We start from the raw sequence: 24,447 nt of genomic DNA on the forward strand, positions 1-24,447 counted from the left end.
TAGGCCCACCGGTATGTGCATTTTGATTAAAAAATTATTGCAGTGACAGTGACCACGTCAAGCGGCGACGCAGCGTACAGTGGGCGTGTTTCGTGCAAGCAGAAGGCGACCAGTTTCAGAAACACAACAGAGCAGACAGCTGCACAGACGGACTGCCCGAGGACATGAACTCAAAACAGCAGGCAACACGTCTGCAAAACAGGCCTGTGTAAAGTCTCTTAACGTACACGGTGCAGCATAATATCCAAGTATAAGTGCGTCATTTGGAAAAAGGTCATTCAAAATGTGGATAACTCCGGAGGAGGTGTTGCTGGCCAACGCTCTGTGGGTGAGCGAAAGGGCGAACCCCTTTTTCATTCTCCAGCGGAGAAAGGGCCATGGTAAAGGAGGGGGCATCACTGGTAACTATGAAATTCAATTATTTGGTATAACTGCTTTCTGAAAAATATAATTTGTTGGCTAATGTCTTGCATTAGTAACGAGGGCTTTAGTTAGCAGGATTGGGTGTTAGCAAGATAGCTAGCACACAGGCTAGCTGTAGTGTTGGCGTGGGGAAAAGTGGCGCTAACTACTGTTAGCTAATTAACGTTAGCGTTGTTTTTCTTCACCTACCATGCTCGCTCTTTGCTACTACTAGCTATAACGCTTGCTAGAATGATGCTTTCAAGACACCTGGGAACTGGGAAAAACGAGGTCAAATCATGACGTCAGTGATTTTCAGTTCGGATTTCTAAAAAGATGCCCGAGTTTCCGAGGTGAAAGACCGTTAAAAATATTTTTTCCCAGTCGGAACTCGTTTTTGCCCTAGTTCCCAGTTGTCTGTAACGTACTGAAGTGTTTATTTTGAGGTTTTCGAGTTCCCAGTTCCTAGTTGTTTTGAATGCGTTATTGAATTATGTACATTTTCATCACTAAACAATAACGTTACACAGCTAGTAGACAACCTGGTAGTTTTGAAAGGTCATCCAACTCGGAATTCCACGTCGGGAAGTCGGGCCTCTTTCTCGAGCTTCGATTTTCCGACCTGGAGTTCACTGACTCCGAACTGAAGATCACTGACGTCATGATTCGACCTCGTTTTTTCCGAGTTCCTAGTTGTCTTCAAAGGACCATATACTAGTTTAGTCAACCCGAGACTGTGCTAGCTAGCCCTGCCATATGACCAAAACATTGAAGTTGGATTAGCCTCCCACTTCGAATTTGGATGCTACCATAAAACCCCATATATAGGTAACTTTAGCTATCTCCTGTAATTCTAGTAATAAAGAGAATAACAATGGCATGTAATGAAGATTTATTTTTTATTTTTTTTAAGAACTCTTTTAAGGCTAGGAAGCTATCTAGTCCAACACTCATAATTTGGTTAGATTTGTACTGAATTAGATCAAGTCTCATTTTAGGTGACTCAACACAAGTGGCCTTTCATTCACAAGGGTTTATGATGTTTCCCTTTGATTTAGATATCTCTCCCCCAAGTCCTTGTCTAAAAGCAACAGCACCACTGCAGCTGTGTTGCTGACGAGTTCTAGGAACATAAGCCAGGTCTAAGACTAGCCTACAGTACACATTAACCCGTCACATACGACAGTAACATGTAGGCTATGAAATAGTACATAATGTAGAAATGATTGAGGTATGTGTACGTACGTGCACACGTGAGTTTCAATGCATGTCTGTATTATCAGACATTGGGCCTCAACAGGTGTTGGACTTCCACACGCCTCCTAAAAAATAGATGTCAATTCAGATCTTAACCAAATAACATTTGTTTACCCAGAAAGTAGGTTAAAAGTCACACATGCAAAGTTAGGACTCCTCCAGCTAGCTATTTCATATTTTGCATGGTTGACCTGTAGTCCCTTATTGGGATTCATGCCTAACATGTTGTGCTGTTTTTCTTCAGGGTTGTTGGTGGGCACCATGGATGTGGTCCTGGACTCCAGTGCCAGAGTGGCTCCCTATAGGATCCTGCACCAGACAGGGGACTCCCAGATCTTCTGGAGCATCGCTTGTGGTGGGTGCAAAACCATGCCATGACACCTCTGAATATTCTGGTATAGCCAAACTGTTTTGAAGCTAGCTTATTTAAATACAACTGTATAAAAGCATCAGGACTATATAAATGCTATCCATTATCATCAGGTCTAAAGAGATCTCTCCTTGTTGTGCTGAAATACTGTGTTTTCCCAGGCTCCTCCCGGAAGGAGATCACAGGGCATTGGGAGTGGCTGGAGACCAACCTGCTCCAGACGCTCTCCATCTTCGACAACGACGAAGACATCACCACCTTCGTCAAGGGGAAGGTCTCGGTAGGCACTGTGGCCACAAAGCATAGTTCAACCTCCTAGAATAAGAACACATTCAAATTCTATGGTCAAACCTTGGGTTAGCCTATGTCTTAGTTGTTTTTCCCGCGTTATGTAAGCTACTGACTCAGTTCCTCTATTAAGAGCAGATCTATGCGTCATTGCCATATTGACCGGAATCCACGTAATCTGGAAAATGCCATAAATGCCATTCATGCCCATTCTAAGTGGCATGCGTGTGTTCATGCACGTCGGCCCAGAATGTGAACTCCCTCTTCCTCCACTCTTTCTATCTAGGGCATCATCGCCGAGGAGAACAAGAGCAAAGCGGCCCAGGAGGATGAGGACTCTGGCAAGTTCCGCGAGGCCGAGCAGAAGATGAGGAAGCTGTTTGGCATGCCCGGCGAGGAGAAGCTGGTCAACTACTACTCCTGTAGCTACTGGAAGGGCCGTGTGCCCCGTCAGGGCTGGGTTTACCTCAGTGTCAACCACCTCTGCTTCTACTCCTTCCTCCTGGGGAAAGAAGGTGAGTGTGTGCGCTCGCTCACCCGACATGCTTGCATAGGATGTGTGTGAGCATCCATGTGTGCCTAAGAATGAATGAAATGGGCAGGGATCTTATGAGATAGGCTACAGAAGAAGATAATGGGGCTAAGAGAGTGTGTGAAAGGACATGGAGTATTGAGTTTGTGCGGGTGTAGAGGTAAGTAACCCCCGACAAATGGAATTCTATGAAATCTACCTTTCTTCCTTCCCTTTCTGCTGTTTTTCCTCTCTACTGTACACCTATCTCTGCCTGCTCGCTGCCCCCTTCCTTTGCTCTCTCTGTTCCTCTTATCCCTTTCTGTCTCTCTCCTCCCGTCTCCCTTTATAGTGACCCTGGTGGTGCAGTGGACGGAGGTGACACGTCTTGAGAAGAACGCCACGCTGGTGTTTCCGGAGAGTGTGCGGGTGAGCACACGGCACACGGAACACTACTTCTCCATGTTCCTCAACATAAACGACACCTTCAAGCTCATGGAGCAGCTGGCCACCATCGCCATGCGCCAACTGCTGGACAACGAGGGCTTCGCCGCTGACCGCACGCTGCCTAAGGCATGCAAGACGCTCAAGAACGTCTCAGCACTCAAGAGGTACGAGGTTTCAAGGTTCAAGAGAGATGAGTTGGGAATTTCCTTCTTTTTCTAACCAAAATTTTCCCAAACACCTGTTTTCAATGAAATGGAGGCTTCTTCCAAGAACTTGCTTGTTCAACCTCCGGAGAACAGGGGTAGGCATTTCAGGTCCTGAAAGGCAGCACGGTGTCCATTGTTCCTCCTAACACACCAGATTTTGTTAATGACCGTCCTCAATTTTCTGCATCTCACCGATAAATCACCATTGTTTTTCATGTGTATATATTTACTGTATCTACCTTTGCTAATTTCCTCCTCTCACTATTGGATGTCAACTTCAGGGACCTGGACGCACGGGCCAAGAACGAACGCTACCGGGCGCTGTTCCGCCTGACCCCGGACGAGCGCCTGGACGGACACACAGATTGCACGCTGTGGACGCCCTTCGCCAAGATGCACATTGTGGGCCAGCTGTTTGTCTCCAACAACTACATCTGCTTTTGCAGCCGTGAGGAGGACCTCTGTCAGCTCATCATCCCCCTCAGAGAGGTACCTACACACACAACGCAAGCACGCCCCTTTTTCGTTTTCGGCATCTTTCCCTATGTCCTGCCTCCATCTTTCTCTCATTTCCTTTCTCTCTCTGGCAATTTTTTTCACTCTCACTTTCTCACTCTGTCCATCTTTTTCATGGGTGACATGATGTGCCTAATGTTCGTACAGTTGTACATTACAGTAAATAAACAAAGCACTCTTCCCCCCTCTCTCTCACCTCCCGTTTTTTTCTCTTCCCCTCTTTCTCCTCACTCCCTCTCTCTAGGTGTCCATTGTGGAGAAGGCAGACAGCAGCAGCGTCTTGCCCTGCCCCGTGTCCATCAGCACCAAGAACAAGATGACCTTCCTCTTCGCCAACCTCAAAGACCGCGACTTCCTGGTCCAGCGCATCTCCGACTTCCTGCAGCGCACACCTGACAAGCTGTGGAGCGACGGCCACCCGCTGGCCCTCAGTGGCTATTCAGTGAGTCAGAGGGGATGTGTGCTGTTTGGGTGGGCCCTTTGATCTGTCACTAACACTCTGTCGTGAAAGAGTAGGGTTGCAAAATTCCAAGGTTTTCAAGAAGTCCTGGTAGCGGGGATTCCACTTTTCCTGCTTATTCACTCCTGATTCTGTGAATATTCCAACTGGGAATTTGGGGGAAGGTTACTGTAATTTTGCAACCCTATGAGATTGTGATCCATAATATGGCTTTTTGACGTTTTCTGCTACGTTCTAGATCACATTAATATGATATGACCACTCATTCACAGTCATGCTTTTCTAGAATTACTTCTTTTGAATGCATTTGTTTATTACATTACTGTATATCAAAATGTCTTTGTATTTTCTCTCTCTCTCCTTACTTCTTTTTAGCATGACAGGATATCCAGCTGGTATGTTTTAGCTGATAACGCCCCTTTTAAAGCCACTATCTCCTCGTTCCTCCCAGGTTTCTCCCAGCCCCAGTACCACCCCACTCTCCTCCAGCCTCCCCACACCCACGGGCGCAGGAGGGGAACCGTCCCAGGGGCGCCACTACAGCCCCAGCCTGCCAACAGCCACACAGGGCCTGCTCCGCATCTACCAGAAGGACGACCCAGAGGACCACGGGCCCAAAGCTGTGAGTCCAACCCCACCCAGACCTACGTCAATGGCTTAGACTGTCTTATGCTTAGAATATCCTACCCATTTTTTTTTTTTGTATAGGGTTTTATTACTTCAGTGTGCTTTCTCTGTTTTTTAAGCTGAAGTGATTTTTTCTGAACAGTCTTATTGTCCCTACCTAGAGATGTAGACCGAGTTTGATGCTTTAGAATGTAGTTTAATGTATGCCGTGTCTATGGTTCTGTTCCTATCATGGTTAACATTACACGAGAGGAAATACTATCTTAACCAAGTGTGTGCATAGGCAAGCTTGACATTTGACACTTGAAGGCAACCATCTGTTCATCTATCTAGCTCTGCTTTAGGTTCCCAAACTCAAGGATTGCTCATTTGGAAACAGTGCTCGCTTCGCCATGCATTGTCTTAGCTCTTTGACGTTGTTTGCTTTGCTCATGGTGCCAAAGGAGCATAAACACCATGGTCTTACAGCATTCTAGTCATTGGATCACCAAAGTCATTATATTGTTATAACATACCTTTAGCTTGATGTCTTTTTTTAGGTCATACTGTTATACTGACCCCCCTCTCTCTCTTTCTTTCTCCTCCTCAGACCAAGGAGAAAATGAAAGAGGAGTCGTGGAACATCCACTTCTTCGAGTTTGGCAGGGGGGTGTGTATGTACCGTACCTCCAAGACCAGAGAGCTGGTGCTCAACGGTATCCCTGAGAGCCTCCGAGGGGAGCTGTGGCTGCTCTTCTCAGGTAGACATTTTGTTTTCTACAATTCAATTTCTAGAATTTTCTTAGCCTATGTGTCCCCAAAGAGCATATGCCTTTCATGGCAGAGTTTGGGTTAGCCCACATAGATACCGTGCTTCATTCACCAAATGTCTTAACTGAAGCATCCCAATATGCAGTCATTGCACTCAGTTTTTCTGATGGAAGTCAGGCTACATTTCTAAACTTCTGCTTTGGCTGTGTAGTCTGTGGCCAATGGCTCCAACCACTAGGCCACTCCTACTCTAGCACAGATGCATTATGTCTTAGTGCTGTTTTTGGCAACACCTCTGTGGGTTTCAAACCACCAACCTCAAGTAGGTGTCATTGCAGAGGAACTCTCCCTCCGTATGGTTTCTGTTCTTGTACCAGTTCTCAAAGACGCCACTAATCACCTACAGGCGAGCTTTGAGGGTTAAAGTTTGGTTTAGGTGGAGCTAGCAGAAAGCCAATAGGCCTGTACAATGAATTCAACAGAATTGTAGATTGTAAAGGTGAGGTAGATCATTTACCAAATAGAAACAAATGCATTCAATAATAGCCTATAAGGTTTCTTCAAACATGGTGAATTTGAATGGCAGAGTTTGAAGGTTGAATATATAGACTATATCTACACAAAAGCATGTGGATACCCCTTCAAATTAGTGGATTCGGCTATTTCAGCCACACCCGTTGCTGACAGGTGTATAAAATAAAGCACACCGCCATGCAATCTCCATAGACAAACATTGGCAGTAGAATGGCCTTACTGAAGAACTCAGTGACATTCAATGTGGCACCATCATAGGATGCCAGCTTTCGAACTAGTCAGTTCATAGCGCGTAAAAATCCCGTCTTTGATTGCAACAAGCAATGTCAGCACAATAACTGTTTTTCGGGAGCTTCATGAAATGGGTTTCCATGGCCGAGCAGCTGCACACAAGCCTATGATCACCATGCGCAATGACAAGCGTTGGCTGTAGTGGTGTAAAGCTCGCCGACCATTGGAATCTGGAGCAGTGGAATCGTGTTCTGTGGAGTGCTGAATCAAGCTTCATCATCTGGCAGTTCGGCAGATGAATCTGGGTTTGGCAGATGCCAGGAGAACCATAACCAACTCTTGCATTATGTTAATAGTAGGCTAAGTCTGCCTACATATTTATGAAAAGGCTATGGCAAATAGGAATAGGTAGGTCATTTGGCATGCCGCTCAGCTGTGAGCTGCATTGTTGTGTGCTGCCCGACTCCAGCGGTACCAGTCATGTTCAAATAGTTTAACCTATCGTCTGTGCATTTTTTAAATATTTTTTACAGTACCAGTCAAGTTTGGACACACCACCTCATTCCAGGGTTTTTCTTTATCTTTACTATTTTCTACAATGTAGAATAATAGTGAAGACATCAAAACTATGAAATAACACATGGAATCATGTAGTAACCAAAAAAGTGTTCTTACGTGTAGGGGGCAGTATTTTTACTTTCGGATGAAATACGTGCCCATATTAAACTGCCTCCTACTCAAACTCAGAAGCTAGGATATGCATATTATTAGTAGATTTGGATAGAAAACACTCTGAAGTGTCTAAAACAGTTTGAATGGTGTCTGTGAGTATAACAGAACTCATATGGCAGGCAAAAACCTGAGAAAAAATCCAACCAGGAAGTGGAAATCTGATGCTTGGAATCTTTCCAAGTCATTGCCTATCTAATACACACTGACTTAGGTTTCATTTTGCACTTCCTAAGGCTTCCACTAGATGTCAACAGTCTTTAGAACCTTGTTTCAGGCTTTTGCAGTGAACAGAGAGCGAACAAGGTGGGGAAGTTGGTGACCCAGAAAATGACATGAGTTCATTGGTGCGCATTCACGTGAGGAGGTAGCTGTGTTCCATAACGTTTTTCAAGACATTGGAATCGTCCGGTTGAAGTATTATTGAAGTTTTACATTAAAAAAGCCCTAAAGATTGATGCTTTACAACGTTTGACATGTTTCAACGAACGTAAATAGAACTTTTTTTGACTTTTCGTCGTGAAATTTTCCGCACGCTACCTACATTTGGAGTAGCTTACTGAAGGCGCAAACAACGATGTATTTGGACATAAATTATGGACTTTATCGAACAAAACAACATTTTTTGTGGACCTGGGATTCCTGGAAGTGCCTTCTGATGAAGACCATGAAAGGTAAGTGAATATTTCTAATGCTATTTATGATTTTAGATGACTCCAAAATGGCGGGTATCTGGTGTATTTTTCTGAGCGCTGTACTCAGATTATTGCAAAGTGTGCTTTCCCCGTGAAGCTTTTTTGAAATCTTTCACAGCGGTTGCATAAAGGAGATGTTCATCTATAATTCTTTGAATAACAGTTTAATATTTTATCAACGTTTATGATGAGTATTTTTGTAAATTGTTGTGCTGATTCACCGGGAGTATTGGAGGCAAAATATTTTCTGAACATCATGCGCCAATGTAAAATGCTGTTTTTGGATATAAATATCAACTTGATCGAACAAAAAATGCATGTATTGTGTAACATGATGTCCTAGGAGTGTCATCTGATGAAGATCGTCAAAGGTTAGTTCATAATTTTAGCTGTTTTTTTGTGACACATCTCCTTGCTTGGAAAATAGCTGTGTGGTTATTTTTGTATATGTACTGTCCTAACATAATCTAATGTTTTGCTTTCACTGTAAAGCCTTTTTCAAATCGGGCGAAGTGGTTGGATTCAGGAGAAGTGTATCTTTAAAATGGTGTAAAATAGTCGTATGTTTGAGAAATTGAAATTATTAGATTTGTGGTTTTGAATATGGCGCTCTGATTTTTCACTGGCTATTGTCAAAATCAATCCCGTGTCGTAAGAAGTTAAACAAATCAAAATAGATTTTATATTTGAGTTTCTTCGAAGTAACTACCCTTTGCCTTGACAGCTTTGCACACACTTTGCATTCTCTCAACCAGCTTCACCTGGAATGCTTCTCTAACAGTTGAAGGAGTTCCCACATATGCTGAGTATTTGTTGGCTGCTTTTCTCTGCGGTCCAACTCATCCCAAACCATCTCCATTGGGTTGAGGTTGGGTGATTGTTGAGTCCAGGCCATCTGATGCAGCACTCCCATTACTCTCCTTCTTGGTCAAATAGCTTGTGTGTGTAATATAAACTATTGTCACATCACAGTGTTGTTGCCATCGATGTCTTTTAAACATAGTTGATTTCCGATTTATATCGTAATATCGCCCTACCCTACTTTACACCACTCCAGCCGACGCTTGACATTGCACATGGTGATCTTAGGCTTGTGTGCGGCTGCTCGGCCATGGAAACCCATTTAATGAAGCTCCAAACAAACAGTTCTTGTGCTGACTTTGCTTTCAGAGTCAGTTTGGAACTCGGTAGTGAATGTTGCAATTTTTACATGTTACTAGCTTCCGGACTCTGCGGTCCCGTTCTTTAAGCTTGTGTGGCCTACCACTTCACGGCTGAGACATTGTTGCTCATAGACGTTTTCACTTCACAATAGCAGCACTTAGTTACAGTTACATTTTAGTCATTTAGCATTTCTCCGTACTGGCCCCCCGTGGGAATTGAACCCACAACCCTGGCGTTACAAACACCATGCTCTACCAACTGAGCCACACGGGCTCTAGCAGGGCAGTTGACCGGGGCACCTCTAGCAGGGCAGAAATTTGACCAACTGACTTGTTGGAAAGGTGGCATCCTGTGACGGTGCCATGTTGACTCACTGAGCTCCTCAGTAAGGCCATTTTACTGCCAATGTTTGTCTATGGAGATCACATGGCTGTGTGCTCGATTTTACACACCTGTCAGCAACGGGTGTGGCTGAAATAGCCAGATCCACTCATTTGAATGGGTGTCCACATGCTTTAGAGAGAGAGTGTGTGTGTGTGTGTGTGTGTGTGTGTGTGTGTGTGTGTGTGTGTGTGTGTATAGTGTACATCCACATCAGCAATCTGTTGGTTTCAAGGAAAGCACTCACTCCTACCTTGTGACTTGAAGGTAGTGTGTTTCATTGTCTCTGTTGCCATATTGACTAGGGAAGTGTTGTGATTGCAACGTCACCAAGCTGAACCCTCCCCTCCATCATTCCTTTCTGACTCATCTGGTATCAGCTGACCAACTGGATTCCTGAGTCATGCGGCCTAGCTAAGCAAGGGTTACGCAATAATAATGAGAGAACCTAGAAACTGAACCCCTGGATTGTGTTGCTATGTGGATGTGTTTTCGTACTTTGGCTGTTTCCTCTATGTAAAATGATAGCACTCAATGACCAGGATTGTGTCCTGCAATGATATCTGGGATGAGAGTCAATGACTAGTCTGTTTTCAGGAATCTGTCGACTTTGTTTTCTAGCAAATAGTTAGCCCATGTTTTTGTTGCTACAACAAACAAACTACCAGTCATACAACGGGTAGAATCAAAAGGATCTAAACATTAGATCATTTGCCGACTGACAAATCCATATGGATTTAATCTGCCTCATAATCCATTGAATTAACCCTTATACTACCATCCATCTCCTCCTCTCCAGGAGCTCAGAATGAGATGGCCACCCACCCTGGCTACTATGCTGAGCTGGTGGAGCAGGCCATGGGCCGCTGTACCCTGGCCACGGAGGAGATCGAGAGGGACCTGCACCGCTCCATGCCCGAGCACCACGCCTTCCAGAATGAGATGGGCATCGCTGCCCTCCGGAGGGTCCTCACCGCCTACGCCTGCCGCAACCCTGGCATAGGATACTGCCAGGTATGACTACTTTTAAAAATAAACTTTACTTTACTTAGGCTCGTCGCTCTCCAGGGAGTATCATAGGTCATCAACGACTCTCCATCACACTCAGTCTTGTTCCATCTTATGCCAGATCTTTTGGTGTCTGCTTCAAGCTCCCGCTGCCAGGTGTTTCTTGGGTGACCTCTCTTCCATTTTCCTTGTGGGTTCCAGGATGGAGCTTGCCTGGTGATGTTGGAAACGTGTTAGGTTCCTTTTTGTTGTTAAAAGTTAAAACCAATTAACATGGTCACTGGCTGTGAGATGTTATGAGATTTCTTACTTTGTTTTAGAGTTTGTTACTTGGACCGATCTGTTACATTTAGAAACTTCTCTGGAATGTAGGATTTGGTTCCAGAGAGTGGGCAATTGAGTTGGATGCTTTGAAGTAGTTGAAAGAACTCAATCTAAGTTCAATGTAATGCTATAGCGGAATTCAATTCCTTGAAAATGCCATCTGAAACAGACTGACTGTTTGAGTTGACTCAAACATGAAAAGCCTCAAGCTGATAATGAGATTGGAACGAAGGCCTAGCGTCCTAAGCATTCCCTGGAAATAGTGCTTGAATTATATGGAACAGGGAAACAGGCTTTCCATTAAAAAAAATGTGGCACCGGACATTTATGTATTTATTTACAGGACATTTCAGAAATTTGCCGGACCCATATGCGTTGGGTGAGTAACCTGATTAAGGCATCCACCCACGGTGCTCAGAATGACAGAAATCACATTTAGATTATAGTGATTCTAGAGGTCGACCGATTATGATTTTTCAACGCCGATGCCGATTTTAGGACCAAAAAAGCGCTACCAATTTAATCGGCTGATTTATTATTATGATTTTTTTAGTGTGTGTGTGTGTGTGTGTGTGTGTGTGTGTATGTATATCTCACACACACACACACAGCTCTGAAGTGACAACGATACTGAAGAGTCTGCTTAGGAGACAAATACTCTCAACTGTTTGAATAATAAAAATTGAGTTTAAGTTACCTGTGATGAATGCTGAAAACAAAAACTGTAATTTCTATATTCAGGAAATCCTATTTTAATAATGGGCATGGTAAGAATTGACTACCAAAGTGCGAGTCATAATTCCCATGACACCTAGCAAAATCTGAAAAGCGGTTCCTTCATTTATTCCATAGGATATTTTTAGATTAACTTAAAATAAGGCCTGTTTGGTTTAGGCTTACACCACCTTGCCAATTTTATAACTGTGTAGATATCCATAGGATATAGCTCTGATCAATATAAGCGAAGATAATTTTTTTTGTAGAGTGGATTTATGAAAATATGTTGACAAACGTTACCTAGTGAGATTTACACGTATCAAAACGCCGAGGCGGTTTAAGCACATAACACAGACCTTATTTGAAGTAGATCAAGACATTCTCTGTGGAAGACATAAACGGTAAAATAACAAAGGAACCCCTTTCAAGTTCAGGCGCAAGTTATTACAGGAATTATGACGCGTTGACTATTTCTCTCTAAACCATATACCTTTGACTATTACGAACCTGCTGCTGCCTACCACCGCTCAGTCAGACTGCTCTATCAAATATCAAATCATAGACTTAACTATAATATAATAAACCTTAGTTTCCGGATTTGACCATATTAATGACCTATCATCTCGAAAATATTATTCTTTCAGTGACATACAGAACCGTTCCGTATTTTATCTAACGGGTGGCATCCATAAGTCTAAATATTCCTGTTACATTGCACAACCTACAATGTTATTTCATAGTTCCGTAAAATTCTGGCAAATTAGTTCGCAACGAGCCAGATTCTGTATACCCTGATTCTGCGTGCAACGAACGCAAGAGAACTGACACAATTTCACCTGGTTAATATTGCCTGCTAACCTGGATTTCTTTTAGCTAAATATGCAGGTTTAAAAATATATACTTCTGTGTATTGATTTTAAGAAAGGCATTGATGTTTATGGTTGGGTACAGTCGTGCAACGATTGTGCTTTTTTCGCAAATGCGCTTTTGTTAAATCATCCCCCGTTTGGCGAAGTCTGCTGTCTTTGTTAGGAAGAATAGTCTTCACAGTTCGCAACAAGCCAGGTGGCCCAAACTGCTGCATATACCCTGACTCTGTTTGCAAGAGAAGTGACACATTTTCCCTAGTTAATATTGCCTGCTAACATTAATTTATTTTAACTAAATATGCAGGTTTAAAAATATATACTTGTGTATTGATTTTAAGAAAGACATTGATGTTTATGGTTAGGTACACGTTGGAGCAAAGACGGTCCTTTTTCGCGAATGCGCACCGCATCGATTATATGCAAAGCAGGACAGGCTAGATAAACTAGTAATATCATCAACCTTGTGTAGTTAACTAGTGTTTATGATTGATTGTTTTTTTATAAGATAAGTTTAATGCTAGCTAGCAACTTACCATGGCAACGTAAAGCAGGTGGTTAGAGCGTTGGGCTAGTTAACGTAAGGTTGCATCCCCAAGCTGACAAGGTAAAAATCTGTCGTTCTGCCCCTGAACAAGGCAGTTAACCCACCGTTCCTAGGCCGTTATTGAAAATAAGAATGTGTTCTTTAACTGACTTGCCTAGTTAAATAAAGGTTTTAAAAAATTAGAAAATACTTTTTTTTTTTTAATTTTAAAGGGGGAAAAACGGCAAATCGGTGGCCAAAAATAACGATTACCGATTGTTATGAAAACTTGAAATTGGCCCGAATTAATCGGCCATTCCGATTAATCGGTCGACCTCTAGGTGATTCATATTAACAGAACATGCAAGACGAGGATGCAACGACGTGCGGTTCTTACCGAATTTGGATGTGAACTTTGAAGATGTTTGAATAACTGTCCACATTTACTTTTCCTCAGCCAAAAAGACGAGTAGCGAATAGCAAAATCACTAGCTAATGTCAATTTAATATACCACAAAGGTTTACCTAATTTGTCGGGAAAGAAATAGCCTATTCCAAACAGACTTTGGACGATAGATCCTAAATTCATACAACCTGTAGGCCTAGGCTACATTATTATTATTATTATTATTATTATTATTATTATTAGATTTTTTTTTTTAAAGCAATCAGTCTGACGTAACAGATCAGAACGTTTAGCTTAAAATGTTGATAAACGATTACTTCTTCACATTATATTCGCATCAATGCACACAAGGCAGTAGGCTACATGCAAATGTTTCTTCCATAATGCTATTAGCGGGGGGAAAACGTTGTCAAAAAGGCACCGCACATGCTAATGGTTTCAAGTGACAGAGATGAAAATATCCGTTAGAAATGTATGACTAGGATTGTGCCTTTGGCTACAGGACAATGAAAGAAAGTTAATATATACGAATTGCCTCCACTGATATGGTCAGATTTTGGCTAGGCTACTTTGAAGCAAGGTAATGCCGAATATGTATTAAAACGTTCAGGTTCCAAACAATTTAAGTATATGTTTTCAAAAAGCATACTGCCTCCAGCTCATTGCAAAGTGGTGTGTGATGCGCTGATGAAGCCTGCCTATGCATTTGTTGTTTGAGATGTTGTAGCAGCAGCTCTCGCGCTCTGACAGATTTTCCGCTCAAAGGCTTTGTATTTGTATGATGTACATGTTTGATAAATAAGATGCATAACGAATATACTGTACAGGTGCCAATTTAATTCCACAAAATAATGCAAATTTACCTATAGACGGATAAGCATGACCAGTCAAATGTATTTACATCAACTGGTGTTTCATGAATAGGTGAAAAAGGACAATTTTATTTGTCCGTTTCTTTTTATCGGCCAAAAGCCGACTATTACCGGCTAACGGAAACCTTGCAAAGAAACTACCGTAGTCTGGTGGTCTGTTCTTTACTGTAAGGCTATTATGTCTGCCTGTTTTTGTCTCTGATTCTTTCTTCTCTTCAGTTTGTCTTCTTGTTGTTTAATTCTTAAGTGTGTCCCCCGTCTCACTCAATGGTCCATACCGTCGGGCAGACAGGTTCGGTGCATGATGTCTGATGCGAACAGACTTAGCGACAGCTTCTATCTACAAGCAATCAGACTGCCTGAACACGAACTGGACTGACCACCTGCTCTGATTCTCCGCACCTTAGCACACAACCACACAGACACACACACATATATATATACACATTCATGCTACACACACATCACAACTGCTGCTACCAGACTCTTGTTATACTGCTCAATGTATACACTTATCCCCCCTTCCCCAATACACATGTAAATATTGGACTATAAACTGTGCCTTCCTGTATTATTCTTATGCTAAAAGGTTTTCTATTCTACTGACATTTACTTAGTTTGTATTATTTCTTATTGTCGAGCGAGAACCTGCAAGTAAGCATTTCATTGGAAGATGTATATCATGCGTATCCTGTACATACAACTAATAACTTGGAACTAGAAATTCACTAAGACAGGAAATTACGTTTGTGATGCTGCACAAGCAGAAGAGTACACAATGATCGATGCCTGTCCTCTCCAGGCGATGAACATCGTGACGTCGGTGCTGCTGCTGTACTGTACAGAGGAGGAGGCCTTCTGGCTGTTGGTGGCTCTGTGTGAGAGGATGCTGCCTGACTACTACAACACCAGGGTTGTGGGTGAGTGACAGCTAAGACTGGCAATAGAAATACAGAGCCACTAATTACCATAGAAATAGAACAATTGCTGAAGGTTCTAAGTGTGATAAGAACTCAGTAGTTGGTGTGGGCTGGGGTCGATTCAGTTTTCCAATTTTCTATAAGGACTTTTCATTGCATGAATTCAATTTTACTTCTCTTCCTAAAATGAATTGAACCCAACCTTGATGTGTATGGATGTCTTTTTTAATTCTCCCTCTCCCCCAGGTGCTCTCGTTGACCAAGGCGTGTTTGAGGAGCTGACTCGTGAGTGCCTCCCCCTCCTCTACGAGCACATGCAGGAGCTGGGCGTCATCTCCACCATCTCCCTCTCCTGGTTCCTCACACTGTTCCTCAGCGTCATGCCCTTCGACAGCGCCGTGCTCCTGGTCGACTGCTTCTTCTACGAGGGCATCAAGGTCATCTTCCAGGTGGCGCTGGCCGTGCTGCACGCCAACATGGACACGCTGCTGGGCTGCACCGACGAGGGAGAGGCCATGACCATACTGGGACGGTGAGTGGTGGGTGGGTGAGACCATCTGCTAGTCTGCACTGACGAGGGAGAGGCCATGACCGTACTGGGACAGTGAGTGGTGGGTGGGTGAGACCATCTGCGAGTCTGCACTGACGAGGGAGAGGCCATGATCGTACTGGGACAGTGAGTGGTGGGTGGGTGAGACCATCTGCTAGTCTGCACTGACGAGGGAGAGGCCATGACCATACTGGGACAGTGAGTGAGGGATTTCAAGTGTTTCTTGGAATTGACACCACAAATTATGTAGCCAAAATGTTTCATTGGAAGGGTAACTATAGTGTAACTATACAGAAACCTTAATTCTTTTACATTTTTATTTATGAATGGTGACATTACCATTCTGGACTGATGAAGCTATAGCCATATTGCACTGGACTGAGAATTAGTGGTTGTTCTCTCACTCTTTCTCAGGTACCTGGACAATGTTGTCAACAAGCAGACTGTGTCTCCTCCCATTCCCCACCTCCACGCCCTGTTGACCAGTGGTGATGAACCACCACCTGAGATTGACGTGTTCCAGCTCATCAAGTCATCCTATGACGTAAGACAAGTGCTCCCAGCATGACTAGTAGAGCCAAATTTACTTTTTCACTGAAAATTCCATTCTTAGTTCTTGAACACAACTCGCTTGTTTACTCAATCGCATAGAACAAGGAGAGATTGATGTAGATTCTACAAATCAGTGACTTCGGTATACATTTGTAACCGACTCTATTGAAAGCTATTTCAATTCTATTATACTACAATTCTCTAACACCTGCCTTTTCCCTCTTTCTCTGTCCCTGAGCAGAAGTTTGGAAGTCTGCGTGCTGATGTCATCGAGCAGATGAGGTTCAAGCAGAGGTTAAAGGTTATCCAATCGCTGGAGGACACTGCCAAGAGGAGTGTGGTGAGTTCATATGTCAAAGAAGTGACTGTGATTGAAGCGCTTAGTGACGTTGGTTTCTTGATCTCATTGCGTTGACGGTTGTAGTTTGATGTTGACAACTGAATTTCATAGCATTGAGATTAGTCTACATTAGACTCCATTCCAACCTTCACTTAATAATGATCTGTTGTCTTACTGTTCCTACTTGGTCCAATGTGCTATAGCCAGAGATGTTTCTCTGTCTGTTGTAAAGCTGTGTGTCTGTCCACAGGTAAGGGCCATCATGACCGACTCAGCCTTTAGCATCGAGGAGCTAGAAGAACTCTATGTTCTCTTCAAGGTGAGAAATTGGCATAATTATTACCGCCCCTGTGGCTTTTTACACCATTACCTAACACTGGTCTTCAATATTTTAATTCAGTAAGTTCTCTGTTAGCAATGTTCTAAACACTTAGTGTGGTGGGTGGTAAGTAATAGTTGCTTGTTTTGCCATGTTAGTCATGGTTGTGGTGATGATAACATGTCACACAGCTGTCACATGTTAGGTGTTATGCAACCAAGTGAGCCATTATCAATAGACTGAGAACAAAACAAGTTGTGGCTCATGCTCCAAACAAGTGTAAACCTGAAAGCCTTCAACAAAAGCCATCACTATCAAGCTGTTAGCTCAAGTCCCTCAACTGTCAAGCATCATTGGACAATCCATTCAATGTTTCAATCAGCTAATACCACTTCTGACCTGCATCCCACTCCCCTTCCCCATGGCAGGCCAAGCACATTATGAGCTGCTACTGGGGGGCGAGCTGCACGGCGGCGGAGCGCCACGATCCCAGCCTGCCTTACCTGGAGCAGTACCGCATCGACCTGGAACAGTTCTGCCAGCTGTTCGGGGCCCTGGGCACCTGGCTGTGTGGCACTCACACCGTCACGCTGGCCGCTCGCCACTTCCGCTTGTTGGACAGCAACAAGGACGGCCTCATCAACTTCAAAGAGTTTGTCACGGGCCTGAGTGAGTTTGGAGATTTGAATTAAGGAATCGCGACTTTCTGCAACTTAACTGACGTGCATTACAACATTGACGTTTTCGGCTGTGGTTTTGAGAACAATTATGTGCTAGTTTGTAGAAGGATAAGTCCCAGTGCCTAATTTGATTGGTTGATTATAAGATTGTAGTTTGCATGGATCCCACCTCTGCCACCAATTGGGTAACTGACCAACCATATGTCTCCCATCAGGTGGGATGTACCATGGAGACATGACAGAGAAACTGAAGTTACTGTACAAACTTCACCTGCCGCCAGGTAAGCAGGGAAAAACACAACTCTTCAGGTTCAATAACAGTCTAACCTACCTATGCTAAATGTATTGCAGACATACTGCAGGATATTGACTCTCCCATTCTGACTTCTCACTATTTGGCTTTAGACTTTTCACTCAGAAACAAGAGTTCTAGTGAATCAATAAATGCAGAGGATGTGAGCCTGCAGCCAGCCAGCACACAATCTTGTGACCCTGTGCTTTGGGTGGTGTGTTTTTAAAGGGACAGTATGCACATGAGAGAAGAATTGTCTCTCAAATCAAATTACATTTGTCACATGCGCTAAATACAACAGGTGTAGACTTGACCGTGAAATGCTTACTTACAAGCCTTTAGCCAACAATGCAGTTTTAAGAAAAGAGTTAAGAACAATTGAGCAGTTGGAGAAAATGTGTGTGCTTGTGGGAATGAGTGACAATGTGTATGTATTATAATATGTTGTGACTTTACTTTCATTAATCTGATGACTGTTATTTATCTAATCAAATAATTATGTTTTGTTACCCAATTTAAATGAGTCATGTAACTAGTAACTCAATAGGAATTTGGGGCACCACGAGAGCGGTTCTTTTACCATCTCCCGAATTAAACTCTAAAGGTTACATCCATGAACATCCATATTACATCCATAAACAGTCGACTTTATTAATCATAACCTCGTATCATATCATCATTCTGGACAGTCGTAGCCTCCTGCATCTGCAAAAAGCCCAGCCTTTCTTATGATTCAGTACTACACAAATTGGTTTATTTATTTACTAGCAAACGAAACAGGTCCCTTGCGGACTAACACAATATGGCAGCTTGTTACAAAAGAGAAAGGTCGAGAGAGACAGACTACTTTGGTACATTTTGAAACTACTCTCACAGTAACCATATACTTTGCACATGAACTGTCACCGTTTGGAGTAAGAAATCATGAATGTATTTACGTGTAGATGTCTTGGTTCTTCCAGTGATTGTCTGAGAGGTGAGCTTCTCGCCTCTACCTCATGTTGAGATTTCAGAGTTTGAACCACTTTAGAAGTGAGCTGCAGCTACATGCCTCTCTGGCCTGATATGTTAATTCTTAACCGGACGTTTTATACAGTTCATTCAAAAGGGGTGGTTCGTGAGGCTGACACGCTCTCTGACCTCACTCAAGGGGTGGTGACTACTTGCTATGCAGTTTTATATAAACAATTTCATCTTATAGTTTCTAACATCACATCCCTCTCTTAACAAAATCACTCAACATATTTCATACACAACATAGAGGATGGCGACTTCGTACATGTAGTGTATATGCTTTTCAAGTTACAGTATTTACTTTAACATTTTTAATGACATCACAAAATAACAAATGAAATGACATTATTCTTTTGACCATTCCCCACGTTCTATGTTAGAAATATTGTTCCAAATACTGTCAACACCCACACCAGCCCCCCCCCCCCCCCTTCAGGCTGAAGTTATTTATTGCCAAGCTGATCTGACCTATATGGATCCTCACATGGACGGTCATGACAAATACATGCTAGTGCTAACATGCTTCTTGTTTCTTTTACAGCATTGTGTCCAGAGGAGGCTGAGTCGGCACTAGAGGCTGCGCAGTTCTTCACTGACGATGACAGTCCACAGGGTACACACACATTGCTGTTGACATATGCGTAGAGCATACACTCTTATACTTCTACAGGGGGAATATACACACTTGGTAACCATCTCTCATACTGTAGTTTGCTCACAATGTAAATTTGACATTTTAGATTTTCTACTTGAGGCAATGAGTGGTTCCTACAGTCCTGCTCCGTTGCATGTGTGTGTGTGTGCATGGAAAACGGATTTCTACTACTTGATTTAACTGACAATGTGTGTTATCATCATCCTCATGGTATTGTTGGATCTGTTTCCTCCCACACTTGCGTTCTGTCTTAATCTCTTTCTCTATATTGCTCTTTATTTCTCTCATTTCTGTAATTTCTTGCTCTCTCCATATCGTTTTTTCTTCTCAACGCTCCAGAATCTCCCTTCCTGTCTGATCTGGACTTCCTGGTGCAGGAAGTGACCTCAGGTTTGTCTCTCTGTGACTCTGTGTCACAAAGACACATTTGATCAACAAAATGTTGGCCACGCTGTCTTCAGGCAGAATAGGCAATCTAATATTCCAATCTACAAATTTGTGAAACAATTATTAGTTTTAGTTCATAGAGGACACTCTCTAACCTGTTAATAACCTCGCCATGTGATAGAGCACACCATCATACCAGCAGATTACACAACTTTATACAGAGTGGGCCCCCCCTCATTTCCTCTTCCTGTCCACTTGGCACAGTCCACTCGGGGCTTTCTTTGGAATGTTTTGGTGTGATAGACATCACATCTTTCCCCTTATCTGACCTCCTGTGGTATCTGCATCTCAGAGCGTGGACTTTCCATCCCTGCCTGTTACCCTCCTAGTATCTGTGGACTAGTTGACTCACCTCATCTCCCGTGAAGTGAATGTCTCACAAACTAATACAAACATCAAACCCCTCCCCCACACACCTTCCAACCTCTGTCTAAATAACCCACTTTACCCCCTGTCACTGTGTAGTGTGTACACTGGTGTGGATGGTCTGAGTAGTGGCTTTGTGGACATGATAATGGTGGTTGTCTTCATCTGCAGGAGAGGAGATGAAAGAGGCTGGGGAAGCGTCGGGAAGCGGAGATGCAGAGGAGAAGAAAGGTGAGCCTCACTCCGCCTATGTTAATTACCTTTCTGCAGTATTGATATTCTTCATCTGCAGGATTCAAGCGGTATTGCTATACGTAGCCAGTGTAATATTGTGATGTCGGTTTCAGAGGTGAAGGACTATAAGTATTACCTGAGGATGTGGGCCAAGGAGAAGGAGCCCAAGATTGAGACCATTAAAGACCTTCCCAGGATGAACCAGGTACACATTACTCAGAGATGACCATAACTTGACCACTCATGCACACTTGGAGAAGCCATTTCTGTGACTGATCCCCTGTGTGTCCCCTACAGGAGCAGTTCATAGAGCTGTGTAAAACCCTGTACAACATGTTCAGCGAGGACCCACTGGAGCAGGAGCTCTACCACGCCATAGCCACTGTGGCCAGCCTGCTGCTGCGCATCGGAGAGGTGGGCAAGAAGTTCACCAACAACGGTGCCAAGAAACCAACCGACCCCACCTACACCCAGGCTCCCACCCTTGCCGCTGAACTGCCCCAGCCCGAAAAAGAAGAGTCGAATGGGGAAAGCAGCTCAGGACAGTCCCTGGTCTGCAAGGCCTTGGCGGAGGCCCAGCTGGAAACGCCGCCCCAGCAGACGTCGGACGAAGAAGTGAAGGATGACACGTCGGTCTCGTCCTACTCCATGGTGAGCACGGGTTCGCTGCAGTGCGAGGACATCGCCGATGACACAGTCCTAATTGGCTGCGCCGGCGACCAGCAACGGCGAGGCAGCACGCTGGACGGCGATTGGTCCATCACCTTCGAGCAGGTGCTGGCATCGATGCTCACCGAGCCGCCCCTGGTGGACTACTTTGAGAAGAAGGGAGACATTCAGGCAAGGATGGCAACCTGTAAGATGCAAAGGGGGGTGGAGAGGCAGGTGAGCTCGTCAAGCGACCACGAGTTGGCCCAGCTCTCGACCTGAGTGGACCCATCCAGAACTCAACACTCACTGTCATTTCTCACCCGTAGGGGAAACCGATCACTGTCCAACTCGAGTTACCGTCCGGCCTTGCCTCACTCCCATTTCACAGGGAGCTCTAGACCTGTATCTCTGTTGTTATTGTCATCCTTTTACATTTCAGATGTGCGTGTGTGTGTATATATAGGAAATATATCTATTGAAACAGTATTCAGTCTGTAAGCATTGAGTCTGCCCAACGGTTCTTACCTTGGATAAAAGCCACATAACCCTAAACATTTACAACCTATTACATCAACCCTACTACATTCAGAACCAGATTCAACCTAAGCCTGTTCCTAGACTAAAAGTCACTTTCGGTAGAGGTTCTCCATTTCACATGCTTTCTAGTCCAGGACTAAGCTTAATATTTGTCTGGGAAACTTGCCCTTGAAGTGTAGTGGCTAATCCAAGGATGGGATGTTGTGCAGAGGAACATTGGTGCAGGATATCAGAGTTATACGTGTTAGTACTCAACTGTATTTCTGTTGCTTCTCCTAGCACACTGCGGACCACAATCTAAGCTGTGGACAAAAGCCTTCAACTGGAAGACCTATATGAGACATGTATAAGACCTATGAGACATATATATGTTTGTGTCTATGAAATCCACAGCCATCTCAAACTAAAGAAAGAAAGCCTTAAAAAAAGACTGAACTAGATGTTAGATTTTAGAAACAGCTTGTTTTTGTTTTGTGTAGGTTTTTCTTAGAGCGAACATTGGGAGAATGTATGCGTTACTACTCTGTTCTCTGGCCAGTACTTGCTTCATTAGTCCCATTTCAGCAGTCGGTTATTTAAACTACCTTTGGGTGTGTAGTCTTATAGTACAACTCATCATGGTAACACATTAGTGTGGTTTGGGAGAGTCCTCCCTCCGCCACTAACTAACAATTAATCTGCAGTCTTCAGATATGCATGGAGCTTCGCTCATTTGGTGACTCGCCTGCCAGGACCTGATTGGGCTGTTTTTGTAATGGTAGGTTGGCATATACACAGGGATACTGTAGTGTTGGCATTTTGGGGAGGGACCTCTGTGAGGCTAAAATCTGCAGAGTTGGAGCATCACAACAAACAGCATTGTTTTCATTAAATGCCCTTCTTGAATTTGACCTGCATATCAAAGAAGGCAGTATCTCTTCCTCCTAGTTCAAAGCAGACACTCAGGGGGTGCTATGTGTCATTCATCAAATGACCTCAAATATTGTTTTACCCAAAGAAATACAATAGTTTTTCCATTACAGTTACTAGGCCGAGCTGTGAGTCAGTTGTATCTTTGTATTCGGCCCAGAGTTAAATTGACCACCTGTAAGTGGTCAATGGTTACCCCTGAAATTGCACTGCTTCTGTCATTTCAGAATAGCAGTAAGGAAACATTTCCTGCAAGCAAATACTATTTTAACAGATTCCCATTAAATTTCAGTCTCGAAACACTTGCTAAAACTCCATGTAACGCTTTTCCTTCACGCCAATATGAGTCCCAAGCTGTAAATTACTGCATATCATTTTCGTATTACCTTCTATCGTTCAATGCTATTAAATGTGTTAGATGTTTCTTGATAACAAATATAGCTTCAAATTGGTCTCATGTTATGAAGGAATTGAGAAAAGTGTTACTCTCCTCCTGAATATTCATAACCTTGTTTTAACAGAGAAGCTTCATACACAGTACTTTGACTATACACCCACATTGGTCACAAACATAGATATTTTGCATTCTTTATGTCTACTTTTGTCAACAGCTATTTTTTATGTTTGGCCAGAAAAGGTATATTTTTAAGAATCCGTTGTCTTTAAACCATTCGCCCCCCCCCCCCCCCCCCGACTTCGGAAGAAACTGGACAGATGTAAGCAATATGGTAGCTCCAGTTCTGGTGAGGTTTGGGGATTATCGGTCATATTGCTCACGCCTGTCTAGTTCCTTCAGAACTTCAGATTGAAAAATACTAGAGAAGTAGGAGTTAGGGATTGTTGTACAAGGCTATAGGCTCCTCAGTTTTAGTTTCCATTGTGGATAACCAGACAGGTCTGAGATCCACGGAGAAATGTGCTGGCGCTGCTCAATACTGGTCTCCGAACTGTTCTTCTATGACACTAAAACTATACTTAAAAGGTTGTCTGGCTGGCCCTTTGTGCAAAACCAAACAACAGTCCAGCATTGCCCAAGGAATTTTTTTGCAGCATTACATACCAAGTTTATTGGCACTTTGTAAGATAGTTTTATACCCCAAGTTAAATTTATCAGTGTTATTTGCGCAAAGTCCCAGTTAATTAAAATTGTATGTAGATTATTTAATGTTGGCACACACAAACCTGTCTCTCTCTTTGTATATTCTTTGCTTTTCATCTGCATATGTTTCTTATATCTAATGAAAATGACTAATTTTACTTGTTTACCTTGCAGACTACTTGCTAAATGTGAAAACAAAGAATGAGGAAGCAGTTTTAACTTTTTGGGTTCTGGGATAGCCTATGTGGTGGCTGTTAAGTCTGTTTATCCACCTATAGCTATAATGTCATTACTGTATCCATGTAACAGATGTTTATTCACAAACTTGCATTTTAAATTGTATTTGATCAGTACTGTACTATATTGTGTAATAAATTAAAATACTGAATGAAATAACTTGGTTTTATTTAATTGAACAGGCTTACACCCTTTGGGTATATTAATAGTTTGTTTTTAACTCTGCAGACAGAAGATTGACCACTCTTAATCCAATCATTGTACATTATACAATGTATATGACAAAACATATTTTTACTGCTCTAATTACGTTGATAACCAGTTTATAATAGCAATAAGGCTACTCGGTGGTTTGTGG

At 43.1% G+C, this 24,447-nt stretch overlaps 1 protein-coding gene and 1 non-coding gene across 3 annotated transcripts; one reads left to right on the plus strand and one right to left on the minus strand.

Annotated features, from left to right (window-relative positions):
- LOC115205127 (TBC1 domain family member 9B) lies at positions 1–24,245 on the plus strand. 2 transcript variants are annotated; one of them, XM_029770802.1, is made up of 22 exons: positions 1–401; positions 1,904–2,014; positions 2,191–2,309; positions 2,604–2,832; positions 3,181–3,439; positions 3,763–3,970; positions 4,242–4,439; positions 4,909–5,079; positions 5,674–5,824; positions 10,368–10,582; positions 15,090–15,207; positions 15,454–15,739; positions 16,172–16,301; positions 16,551–16,649; positions 16,900–16,968; positions 17,397–17,637; positions 17,864–17,929; positions 19,496–19,567; positions 19,949–19,999; positions 20,594–20,653; positions 20,770–20,861; positions 20,954–24,245. In XM_029770802.1, the coding sequence occupies exons 1-22, from the start codon at positions 284–286 to the stop codon at positions 21,584–21,586; spliced, it is 3,696 nt and encodes a 1,231-aa protein (XP_029626662.1). In that variant the 5' UTR covers positions 1–283; the 3' UTR covers positions 21,587–24,245. The 2 variants fall into 2 exon arrangements, with proteins under 2 accessions (XP_029626662.1, XP_029626663.1); XM_029770803.1 differs by lacking the exon at positions 19,949–19,999 and having other exon boundaries at positions 4–401.
- Positions 9,388–9,460, minus strand: trnat-ugu (transfer RNA threonine (anticodon UGU)). Its single transcript has one exon. It is a non-coding gene; the product is annotated as a tRNA-Thr (tRNA).
- Positions 24,246–24,447: the final 202 nt, after the last annotated feature.

Source organism: Salmo trutta, chromosome 13 (genome assembly GCF_901001165.1).
Source record: "Salmo trutta chromosome 13, fSalTru1.1, whole genome shotgun sequence".
Taxonomy (NCBI): domain Eukaryota; kingdom Metazoa; phylum Chordata; class Actinopteri; order Salmoniformes; family Salmonidae; genus Salmo; species Salmo trutta.

What these genes read in the sequence shown, in the direction of transcription:
- LOC115205127 (XM_029770802.1), top strand. Translation starts at nt 284, where the DNA reads ATGTGGATAACTCCGGAGGAGGTGTTGCTGGCCAACGCTCTGTGGGTG. An exon ending in TGGCCCTCAGTGGCTATTCA is followed by an intron (nt 4,440 to 4,908) that starts GTGAGTCAGAGG and finishes CGTTCCTCCCAG; the next exon opens with GTTTCTCCCAGCCCCAGTAC. An exon ending in GCCATGACCATACTGGGACG is followed by an intron (nt 15,740 to 16,171) that starts GTGAGTGGTGGG and finishes ACTCTTTCTCAG; the next exon opens with GTACCTGGACAATGTTGTCA.